Source organism: Vidua macroura, chromosome 1 (genome assembly GCF_024509145.1).
Source record: "Vidua macroura isolate BioBank_ID:100142 chromosome 1, ASM2450914v1, whole genome shotgun sequence".
Lineage (NCBI taxonomy): Eukaryota > Metazoa > Chordata > Aves > Passeriformes > Viduidae > Vidua > Vidua macroura.
The window spans coordinates 120,571,037-120,583,724 of NC_071571.1; the positions used below are offsets into that span (position 1 = coordinate 120,571,037).

Consider the following 12,688-nt stretch of genomic DNA (forward strand, 5'->3'; position numbering starts at 1 on the left):
TGATCTTCCTTCAAACTATTCAAGATTTGTGATGAATAAAGATTTTAAAAGTAATTGAATAGTTAATTAATCTAAAAGTCTTAAAAATAATTAAAAGTTCAGCTTGGGGAAGGTGAAACAGGCCTGTTCTGTTTTTGTAACTGGGAATGACTTCTGAGTGTGAAGATTGCTCAGGTGATGATGGCAATACCTGAGTAATCAAAGTCAGCAATAAGCCTTCAGTCACAAAGAAGGAAAAGTTCCATTTCTTAAAGATGTACCATTCAGGTGAATAGTAAAATCTTTAGTGTAAATGTGGGACACATTTAGCATAGCATACCCCAGATATTTCAAAAAATTCTGTTTACAGATTACATTTACAATCTGATATACATTTACAGTCTGGTGACAGATTACATTTAATTATTATTCTCATTCTCAATATAACCCTGTTCCTCTCAAAAGATTAACTGCATCTGTCATACAGAGAAAGTACTCCCATGAGCAAATGCACACAAGAGTGACACTCTGTTGGTGACAATAGAGTCTCAATATTGCAGGGAATTCACAAAAAAAAATTGTAATAGTATAGAGAAGCTTTTTTACCCTAAAAATAGAGATGTTCCACTGTTGAACACTAGCAGCACAGACATGGAATGCAGATGATAGCCACTGCGGAAGGACATTGCTGGTGTCTTTTTAATCCACTGGTTCTGCAGAAAAAGTAAAATCATCTGACTTCTTAATATGATAATCTGTTATTAGCCAAATGTTTTAGTAGGCACATCCAAATCTTGTTAATCCATGCTACTGTATTTCTAGGGACACGCAAGCTACTTTGTACTTTGTGCTGCTGTTTTATTCTGTAACATCGTATATCATGAATACAAAACTGTAAAGCAAATTAAACAGAATCCTGCTCAAAGCAAAATATAGTTAAACCCAAAATAAAACTTCCAATAAATTGAAACATGGGGGAATATATGCAAAAAATTTTCACCCTCTGCTGTCAAAATAAAAATGGAGTAGAGTTCCCCTATATATAACACCTTACCATATATTTCTGTTCCCCCTTCCACTCACTTGAACACTCTGTTTTAGTATATTGAAATACTGGTTAGGTGTTTATTTTAAAAATTAAGAAATGTTTAGGAAATGACACAGTTTAGCCAGTGGCAAATAAGTGAAATTAAAAGTTGGCCTTCTGCCGCTGAAAACAGAGACATGCTCCTAATGTGTTGACTCAAAGCTCATAACATTTCTGGCAAATGAAGCATGAAGCATATTGTCAGATAAGTAAAGACTGTTACATCCAGAAAACTACTTTACATGAACACTAAGATTCCAAGTCAAGCACTGAGAAGTTAATAATTGCTGGGGTTAAACTGCCTAAGTAATATTAATTCAACCTACTTGTACATGTTATGATGTTCTTTAATTACATGATAATTGCAATACCTATTAAGTGCACAGAACATATTGAGGGCAAGATTCAGCTGCCAGTCCAGCTCTGTCTGGAAACTTTCCATCCAGTCATTTGCTGTTCTTCCATTTGGCCAGATGCTGGGACCTTGCAGGGTTGCCTCGATGACATCCTTCTGGGAGGAGGTGGTGGGAGGCACACGTCTCTCCTTGCAGCTGGGCTCAGAGCCAGAAGTCATGGTGCCAACATAACCTGCAAAAAGAAATCCCAAGGGCAGGAGTTAGTCCTACATCTACGGAGCTTTGTTCACCTGATTTATTGCATGAGTTTGCTTGTGGGAACACTTGATATGTTTTTACAGAAGCTGAAAGGTGTCAGTGAAAAAAACGGAGGCTTTCAAGAAGAGAAAGGACAATACTAGTACTACAAGAAACTGAAAAATACACCAACATTGAATTGGCCCTTATCTCTGTTTCTGTCACAGAATTCTTCATGCAAAGATGATCAAATACTTTTAATTAACTTTCTCACAGCTGCCTACTGTCAATCCCAGCACTAGCTGTAAGAAATGAAAGAGAACTTCTTCAGGAAAATAATCCTTATTTGTTAAGCATTGTGATAGTACTAACAATAGGACTGAATTCAAAGATGGGGAATAAATACTTGTAGTGTATTTAATACATTAATCTGAGAAAAAGTATAGAACTGCGAGCCATGTAGTAGCTGCTGTCTGTTTGATAATCCTACAAAGGAGGCTGTGCAAGAAATGGGCAATTAGACTTCCAGAATGATCATGTATAAAGAGTAGATTTGTCACAATGTTAATTCTGACTATTGTCACTTTTGTGAGGGATTGTTTGTTTTAATGTGTTCCATTATGCATGGTTGTCTTTAACATGGGAAGCTAAGGGAAGGAGCAGGGAAAGGAATGACTTCACAACTGCAGGGCCAACAAGACTGGAAACTTCAGAACTCAGCAAAGACCCCAGTCCACGCCTGCAGTGGTTGGCTATTACCTAGCGTTAAGCCACACATTTTAGCAGTGGTTTTCACAGCAGTGTTTCATTGCACTACAGAGGGACCCAGGACTTCTGCTTTTCTTCCCAGATTTCTAAAGGGAACAATTTCACCACTTGTCTATAGACATGCTTATTTCTGCTTCTCAGCCCTCTCCTGCTCCCTTCTGCTTACGTCCAGACCCTCAGCTTCTGACCTCTCTCAACACATGCCTTTTGTTTCCTTGTCTCTCTTTCCCCTTGGATCAGATTCTTTCCTTTACTGCCAGGACACTAATGTGAATGGCATGCCTGATGGATAGAAACTGGTTTTCTGTCTTAGTTCTGGACTACTGGCATGACAAAACTGCTCCATCCCTTGCAGCATTTCTCCCAGGGAAACATGCATATTTCCAGTATTCTTAGCCACAAGCATTTAAAATATCAGGACATAGACCACGACAGATCATGAAACTGCTTTCACAGTCACAGGACTGTGTTAAAAAAAAACCCAACTCCCAAACTTCTGTTGTTCTTTTTATTAGACTTCTTGGGTTTTATTTATTCTCAACTATTTTTTAAGATTTTACCATGTAGTTACACTGCATTTTCATTATAAGAGTGAGTTCTGGAAACCTTCTCTTAAAAATATTGACAACTAAAATTTTCTTAAGCTCAGCAGGACTTCAGAAGTTGTCATTTTAAAAATGTAAAGTGGTGCAGAATGTAGGCTAGAACCAGAAGCATTGTTAGATCTGCCCCTTGTCCATGTATGAGGATAAGGCATGCTCAAGGCCCAGAGAATCCCTGGAAAATTTAGCTGCCAGGCTTCAGCTGACTGTCTGGAGCATGTAGCAATGTGCTTTCCAGAGCTGGCTCCATCAACATTTTAATTGACATAGATTTTTTGTGGCAAGAAACCTCCTGAGCAGATTCATGCCTCTGCTCTAAGCAGCAAGGATAACAGACTTCTTTCATGAGGCAGCTGGAGGGATTTTTAAAATGGACAACACCATTTTAACCTTAATACTCTTCCTGGAAATGGGTGAAGCATTTAAGATGACACTCTCTAGAAGAATTCAGCCTGAAGTGAGCAAACAGTATTACATACTTCAGGGAGAACAATTGAAATATGGCAAACTTCTGAGACACTCAAAATAAAAGTCATTGTGGGAAAAAAATTATGCAACAAGGCATTGTTACCATTCACGTTTAACATGAGGTGAACTTGGGAATTCTAATTAATTTATTCCATATTCACTTTAAAGTTTGTTTTAACACTTAGCTATGTATTGATACTATGAGACTATGTTTATATACTTCAGTTATACTGCTGGATTTAAGCACCTAATTTTAATTATATGTCTAAAAGGATCTGTTCTTTCGTATTAATGGATGTTACTTTAAAGTCCCATTTTTAAATATAATTTCAGGACATTATCCCACTCTAAAATTCTGGATTATATAATGATATCCTTCTGATAACGGTACTACTCAAAATCTCTTTTTGATATATAATAATTGGAAATAAAGGCACTTGGTATTAAGAAAAGCAATTCTTTTTGCTTTTTGTCAGTTGTGGCTCCAAATTATGCCCTGTCACTTTGGAAAATCTCCTTTACTTAGTGGGAGTTGACAGCTTCAAGAATGGAGAAAAAGGGGCAAAATATATTTGATAAGCTTCAAAATTGCACTTCTTGACTGTTTTCTACTTATTTGTATACAGATCTGAGTTCATTTGGTAATTAAATTTCTTCATACGTTGTGGGTATCACAGGTTCATTTACAATCCAATGTTTGAAACTTCTCGAATCTTTGAAATGATGATGGGCCAAACCCTACCCTATCCCACTGGACTAAATCCAAAATAATTTTGTGAAGAAAATGAACATTTGAACAAAAGGATCTGGAATTCAGACTTACCCCAGTGAACTCACTTCCAGATTCACATTAAGGAGAGCCTGACAGTTCAGTAAAGTATCTAGCTGTGAATGCAATTTAATGAATAAAACCATGGTTGAAATTAGGCAGTAGGAGGACTTAACAGATGACTGTTGTGGTACTTGTGTCACACTTGTATTATATTCCAAACATGACTTTTTCTGCTTCCTCTCTGAATCTGTCCCAGATATATAGAATACTTAAACCTTTGTATCCTCTAAACCTACAGTTAGAGCTCTCATAAACGGTGAAGAATTACATCAGTCTTCCACACACAACTCTTACAGCTGTTGAATGCCTACAGTATGCTGCACACAAGTTTTAAAAGTGTGTATGTGTGACACTATGTCTGCTTGGTAGTGGAAAGAGAGAGAGAGATGCTGAAATACCCAATTCTACTATTAAATAATGACTTGCTTATGAGACTCACTGACCTATTAAATGCAAACATCTGGTCTAGGTGTTCAGGATCCAAATGAATTACCCACCAAAGACTAACCAGGCATATCAGACCTCAACTCACTCCCAACAACCAAATCACCCAATATTTCACTTGTGGAAAAAGTAAGTGTTTTGTTAAAGTGGGGCTAGTCAAATAAAGTCTTTTTCCAGTACTGACAATAAGACTTTATGATTTGTGTTACTGTATTCATCAGCTATGTTCTGTTGCTATTCCGCTAAAATTACCAAAAGCTTCAGATTTCTCGTGACTTTCCTCAATCACACTCTGATCCCATCCTGTCTGATAATTTATAGACAGGTCTTGTTGGAACTGGGAAAGAACAAAAGTCAGAACTATGAAGAAGGGTTTGTTTATCACTTGAATTTAAGATACCCTTTTGTGTGAGTCAGTATTAAACAAGAACTTATGCATGGTGTTGAAGCAGTTGTGATAAATGGTAGTGCCGAAGACTTTACTGATACTAATCTGAGACCTGATTACTTGCAATTGTTCTGTTTTTATTACCTTAATGGGCATTTGCCAGACTTGGTTCACCACTTACATGGCTAGTTGTGGCCATGTCACAGAAGCTTCAATATTGCTCTGTGACAGAACAGCTCAAATCTCTGTGCTTGCTGACAGCTGAAGAGGAAGAATGATCAGTATGCCTCTCTTTGTTCTTGCCTTGTCTGATATCTATTCTCAACACATTGTTTTGTTGCTGCTCTATGGATCACTGAGAGACAATTAGCCTTGCTTTTGGGAAGGCAAAAATCAGACCACTGGCTCCATGTTGCAAAGAACAAAGAAGAAAATGTGTGTCACTGCTGGGTGTTTGGCATTTGATGAAATTATGTTTTCTCAGAAGCCTGCATAGAGCTTGCCTCCATGGCAGGGCAAAAGCTGTGCCTGTGTGAAAACCAGGTGGCTGCAATTCCTGTCTAGCCATGCTTAGGTCTCAATTATCCAGTAAGGCATCTGTGTCTCCTGTGGTCCCGAGTCCTTTAACCCAGGGGGAGAGACTGGATTATTCAAATTGGAGAATATGAACTGGCTGCAGCAGTCATAGCAAAACTCCTGCCTCCAGCAGGTGAGCTGAATGGCTTTTTCTAACAGGAGCAGCAGTTGGCTCTTGGCACTACCTGCAGAATAACATCTGCTAGGAGGCTGGCAGAGAGCAGTGGGAAGAGTTGGCTCTGTGGATTATAAACCTTGGATGCCTTCTTACCCAAATTTTGTCACTTTCTCCTGCTAGTGAGCCAAGTGTTGCTTAAAAAGAAAGGAGTACGTTCTCTCACATAAAAATGATCACTGGAAGGAAACTCTTAACCCTGATGTTAACACAGTTAAGCTTCCTTTGTCCTGGTGAAGGAATGCAGAGCTGTGTGTGAGGATGTGAGGATGGGGAATAGAGAACAGGTGGAAATATACTTTAGCAAATGCATGACATCTGCCTTCTTACACGTTGTCGAAGTTAGAGGTGCTTTGCTAATGACTGTACATAATTTTCTTTCCTTGTCCACCCCCACCCATCTTCCTCCTGACCTCCATAACTTATTCTACTCCTTAATTTTCATCTTCTGGCAATACTTCGTAAAGATGGTCTACATGCTCACTAGTCTATAGGGGGAGAAACTTGCAGAGAACTGGATGCAAAAGAACAATATTTAAGAAAAAAGTCATTGTTTGTTAGTAATGCCATACTAACTACTTGCATCTTCTCTTTATATGTTTTATCCATTTTATTTTATCTATTTATTTTAGATTGTTGGCATGCTGGAGTAAGGAATTGCATTTTATTATGGCTTTTTAAAACTACGCTGAAATTGCAAATAAAAGAGTTTACATCAATCAGGAGACATGAAAATGATTTCACAAAGAGGGATGTCACTGTACTTTTTGGGGACCTCAAGTAAATTTTCTGTTACTAAACCAGTCAAATCTAGGCTGTAATGCAAAATTAGCATTTCATTATGTACTTTTCAAGAAAAGTTATGCATGAAGGTGGAGCCATAGTTACGAAAGCTTTAAACTCCTTACAGTGAATTGACATCAACGGCAGTGCAAAAGCAACTGTATTTACAGACAGGAAATCTTCTCAGATAAACACATTGATAGCTGTTTAACATTTCCTGTTGATGCTGTTCCTGTTTTCCAGTTACTCTTCAAACAGGTTAATTTAAAAATGCTAATAGGCGGATTAACATTGTGCCACAAAATGCTATACAAGGTCTCCAAAGATAAATATGTAACGCTAAGCTAGTTTAGTAACTTAATTTAATAACTGATATTTAAATATACTTATGGACAATGCAATAAACCTAAACAATTCACATACTAGAGCTGTTTATCCTCTGTGAATCTGTTTTCAATAGCTGACTTGTTTAACCAACATAAACATCTCCCTTATTAAATCATGTATAATTTTGGAACTTGGGTTAAAACATTCCCACAATATTTGGTGCAGATGTTATAAAGTTGTAAAAATCTGCAGAATACCCTGTTTTAAAGCTGGTTATTTTAGGATTAGGAACAAGATGAGTAAACTGAATGAATGTCAAACACACTATAAATTATGAAAACATTAAGCAGCTGCTTTTTACCTTATTTGCCTTTGTGGTGAGGGTAACAAGTACTGGGACAACTGGGAAGCTACTTAATCACACATCACCTGACAGAATTTTGAAATATTGTGGATTAAGGTCCAACACTGATGCATACAAAGTCATTCTACAAAATTGTTGAATCCTATAGGTACCACCATTTGTTAGATATCATCAGTATTTCTTGTGTGATTGAGTTTCTTCAGTGTTCACATGCCCAGAGATACCTCCAGTCGCTGCATCTGTTTCTTCCCTTTGTTGAGTGAAACTCAGGACCCAGAAGGACTAGAAGCTTCTTCAACCAATTTTTCTCACCCTGCACTACCCTCCCAGCTCCCTTTCCTTCTCACAGTTTTGCTGTGTGGCAAAGGGAAAGTCGTCCCCAAATATTCAGAAGGATTTTTTACTGTTCCCCTCAAGTATGGTCAACCAGCCTCACAGCTGTGAGGGCAGAAGCAACTCTTTCTTAATTTCAACCTGACTGATTCTTGCTTACCTGAGATACCAGGTCTAACACTTTGGGCCACATTCACACTCTGAGCAAACCTGAATAAGAGAGGATGAAGGGCCATGCTCTTAATGCCACCAAGTGAGGTTTGAGGATTGTGATGTGATAATAAATTGAATAGAGCAGCCTCACATTTTGTATTGTGTTCCTGTAGCTGAGCACAGTGGAGGGGGTCATGAAATTCGTCACTGATGCAGCGACACGTCCTTGAACTGTAGTGTAGCTTCAATTATGTTTGGAATATGATAATTTGTAAAACTCCCTCTGAAAATATTGACTGAGGGAACAGTGAAAAATTGTTTATGAGCTGTGCATGTCAAGGAGCACAAACTCAGGCGCTGCCTGTGAGATACTATTTGGGGCATTTCTGTGACCAACCCAAAATTTCTTTACAAGCTGCCATGGGAAATACAGTGTCATAGACTATGTACCAAGGGAGAAATTTAAGGAGTTTCAGTTGAAGTGGTAGCCTGGTCAGTGTCCTTGATGAATGAAAAAAAATGCAAGGTACTGGGAAAACATCTCAAAATAAATGCTGATTTTGGTTTTCAGTTTAAACACTTCAGTATTTTGATAAATCATTAAGAAAACACAAAACCTAAATCAGAATGTGTCCTTTTTCCCCCATGACCAGGAACAGGTGTATTACATGTGGATTAAGTAAAAAGAAGAAATCCCATGAAAAAAAAGAAAAAACTCATGTGAGCGATTCACTTTATCAACTCTAAGTTAAATAAAGGCTATATCTGAACATCAATTTTCCCATAATTTTGTGCCATGCATGCCATACCGTAACAGATTAATTATGTTTGTGAAAATCTGGTGTCTGTGGGACAGCCTGTCAGTCTATGTAAACTGATGGTAAGGGCACAAATGTACAAGGGTGCTGCATCTGAGTTTGCAAGCTGGAGCACTCCTGCTACTCTCCACCCAGTGTTGGATGTCTCTTTGATGACTGAAATAGCTGAAGGTACCAGAATGTTTCAGTCAAAGACAAATTTTGGTAATTCTTGCCTTTGGCAGCCACTAGTCCTGTCTATATGTTACACAAGTATCTTCAAAGATCCCCCAGATAAATGACTGGGAATAGCTGCTCATGGTTAAGCAACAACCATACTTTCTGTCTTCTCATCTGCCAGCCTTTGCCCAGTCTCTCCTAAATCCCCCTCCCCTAGCACACATTCCTAAATTTTCCCTTCAGTCAGACACACACTTAAAACAAGTTTCTTCCTCTTTCCTGCCTACGCTATCAAGTGTGTGTGAGGACTCCTGAGAAGTATTTAATAGATGTGGTCATATTTACTCCTGCCAGCTGTACTGAAAATTATGAAATACCACCACCACCACCACCACTGTTCCCTCAATTCTTGTTCTTCAGAGAAACTTGCTGACAATTGCTTGAAGGGTGGCTATTTCCCATTGTGCTCCATGACAGTAAAGCCAAATGCCCCCAGGGAGAAGGATGACCTCGTAACTGGTGAGGAGATGGAGACAAGAGAAACCCATTAAGAACAAAGAGACAGAAATACCACTTGAAAAATCAGAGCCCACTGAGGTCAGCTGGGAAAGAATAAGAGGAGATGGCAGCCATGTTGAAAGGCGTCTTCAACAAGGCTTTGTTGAACTTTTCTACTGATCAGCTTTGTCACGGAGCTTGTTTGTTGATGAAAATTAACACAAAAATATCTAAATCACTGAATTTTATAGATTTTTTTCAAAACCTAGCAAATCTATAGGGGTTTAGAACCTTTTTTTTAAACAAATGTGGCACTCTGATAAGTCCCTGTCTGTGAGTGAAATTACACAGGGGTGTCCAAATTACTTTAAAAGAAATTCTTGCAAATAGTGTGCACTGTTCATCGAAATATAAAAAGAGTGTTTTATTCCATGTAATGGATTTATCTCAAATAAAACAAAAAAACCAAACCAAACCAAAATGAAAGACTGCAACCTGAGACATTGAGAGACAGTGAATAAATTAATTTGTGGGTAGAAAAAAAAATGCAAAGACATGGACATATTCTTTATGTTATAACTTTAAAGAATTGGTCAGAAAATAAAAATCAACTACTTCATTTGTTGAAGAGTTTTTTTTGCTTTTATAGTGGAAGTGATTTATTTATAGGCCTGCCACTAACTGCTGCTAGAACCTAATGTTCCTTCTCAAAATTAATACCTATAAATAACTGACATTAGGGAGAATAAAATCCAGGGTCCTGTATACATTGTATTTGTACATCTTCTTTACTTATTTTCTTTGTGTTTTGACCTATATAATTTTCCTCTAGATGGCTACACAAATTTAACTTTTGCAAATTAAAACTTGAGGTGACATTTATTTCTGTTAAACAAATACGTAGCTTTGAGAACGTAACTAAGTATGTTGTGAATTATAACTGCAGTGCACTGAGTCACATACTTGCTTGACAGAAATAAATGTTAGCTAGAATCAAATTGTAGAACTCAAAGTGTACTGTCTTAAAAATACGTAATTAAAAGCCTAGATAATTTCTTTGAGATGTATTGAACCAGGATAAAAGGAAGTGCATCTTTTATGTAATTGTATTAGCTTTCACATACTTATTTGCAATTTTCACAGAGGCAAAAAATCAGGAATACTGTTAAAAGCATCTGCTAAGCAGATACTTGTAAAAGACTATGAATCATTTCTGTGTACAGTACACAGCTTTAAAGGAAGATTTTTGATGCATTAAATGTTGATCCTTGTAATCCTAGTTATCCTTCCTTGTCTCAGCTGTTTATTTCTAGTTACAAGGTCATTCAGCTCTTTCTGTATCTCATGTTGAATTTGACATTAGAACCATGAAACATTAATTTTCCTTTCTTTTAGCTGCACAATTTATTTTAAAAAAATCCTTAAAATATGTAGATACAAATTATTTTGAGCTTTAAGAAAAATCTTAGTGATTTTGGAAAAAAAAATCTTTATAATTTTTCTGCCTGAAATCTTCCTTCCCGTGATATGGATTATGACTTGGCTTTCAGGACCATCCTTATTTAATCATGTTGCTTTAAGTCCAATATTGAGATAAAATTGGAGCTTTTCCCAATTATTTCACTGAGACATAATCTCTTCCTTGTTGCAATATTTTTTTTGCCCTGAAAATCTAACTTTCTCCTGTAATAATTTCAAAGTAAATTTTTAGTATTAAGTTAGATGATCAAACTGATCAATCTGTGGTCTTAACCAAGAAATGAGCAAAGACAGCAAATACAGCAGTAACATTTTTTGTTTGTTCCTGGGAAAAAAAAAAAAAAAAGTTTTGCCAATATTGCAGGAAGTACATTTTTTCTCTATTATTTTTAGCTCCAGAAATTTAAACTGCAATCCTGAAAGCTGCATGTGCTCTACATCTACATGATGAAATTACCTTAACTGGGACCAATCACTTCTTTTTCTAAACAGCTACCTAAGTGTGTTTGCAAGATTGGAGTCTTAGAATATTTTCATTTTAAACAATATGATAACAGCAATCTGTAATGGTGACTTGATGCTGTCATTCACTTAGAGAAATGGAATCTAAATTGTTTCAGTCAGGACTAATCTTTGTCTTGAATGAAAACAATGGGTTTGGCTTTTTGTTGTTCAGTGTTGTTTTAGAAGGGCGCTCGGTCGCTTTTCGAGAGGGATTATATGTCATATTGCCTATGATAGCAGTGGATTCAGTTTGATGACTTTGAAGACCCCCTTCAATCTTGTGCTTATATATTAACCCAGTCATTATTATTGCTGCTGTTTTGATGGATATTTTTTTTATGTCCAAAATTTTAGTTGGTCTATTGTCCTGCACAGCAGCACACGCGTTACACTAAAAGTATCGGCTGACAAGAACTCTACAAAAGTAACCTGCTAGAAGAGACATTCAGTGGTTAACAAATTTACTGGTATATTCTTGCTATGACAAATAGGGAACACAACTGTATCCACTGCTTTTCTCTCTTTTTATTTTTTTCTAGGTTATCCTCTTTAAAAAGTGTACCCTGTAGGTGTTCATGTTAGCTGGTATTTCCTTTCAGTGTCTCCAGTAAGTTATCCTTTCATTGTGGGTAAGTAAGAGTTTGCAAAACTTTGCACCCTTATTCTTAAATTAAATACTGACAAGGAATGGAAGTGTAAAGCATGCTAATAAGCAAGACCTCCCTGTGGGAACCTGTGATAGAAGACTGTTTCACATTGAGAGGCAGACAGTGCTGTTGACACAGGCTGTCAAAAAGGCTTCATGTCTTTGAAAGAAAATCTTAATCTTCTTTATTCATGTGTGAACAGGTCCAGGCCTTCATCCCGTAGCTCATATGCATTGACTGTTTAAACTGTGGGTTGCTAGGCTTTGGGTAGGGTTTGTTTGCTTGTGTCTACATTGTACGAATGGATGAGGACTGAAAATTAAAATCTGTCTGACACAGAGCACTGCTTTTCTGTCTCTGTTTGAAGAGACATGGCAACCCAGGGTGAAATGAAAAGGAATTTTATTGAGCGCAAAAACTGCTCAGTGTTTAAATGTTGGACGCAGGAACTGAATGGTCAATTTGGGAGGCTTGTAGGTTGTTTATAGACATTGGGATGGCTGTCAATCACAGTACAATGGTGAAATTTGTGTTGGAAAAAAAGTGCTTTTTAGTGGCTGAACTCCTGTTTCCTGTTAAAATGCTCACATCAACAAACAAAAAGAGGTTTTGTCTGAAGTTTACAAGCAAGAAAATTTCAGAATAACAGAGATGCTGCTACTGTTGTGGCATCTTTTGATCATTGCGGCACTGACTATTTAACATTTAAAA

At 37.2% G+C, this 12,688-nt stretch overlaps 1 protein-coding gene across 1 annotated transcript in view; it reads left to right on the forward strand.

Moving 5' to 3' along the window:
* The window catches only part of C1H8orf34 (chromosome 1 C8orf34 homolog), a 191,098-nt gene extending 179,150 nt beyond the window's left edge, over positions 1-11,948 (forward strand). Inside the window, exon 14 of the mRNA XM_053991910.1 lies at positions 11,870-11,948. Coding sequence (XP_053847885.1) covers positions 11,870-11,883 — 14 coding nt within the window. The 3' untranslated portion in view covers positions 11,884-11,948. The remainder of the gene's footprint in view (positions 1-11,869) is intronic.
* Positions 11,949-12,688: the final 740 nt, after the last annotated feature.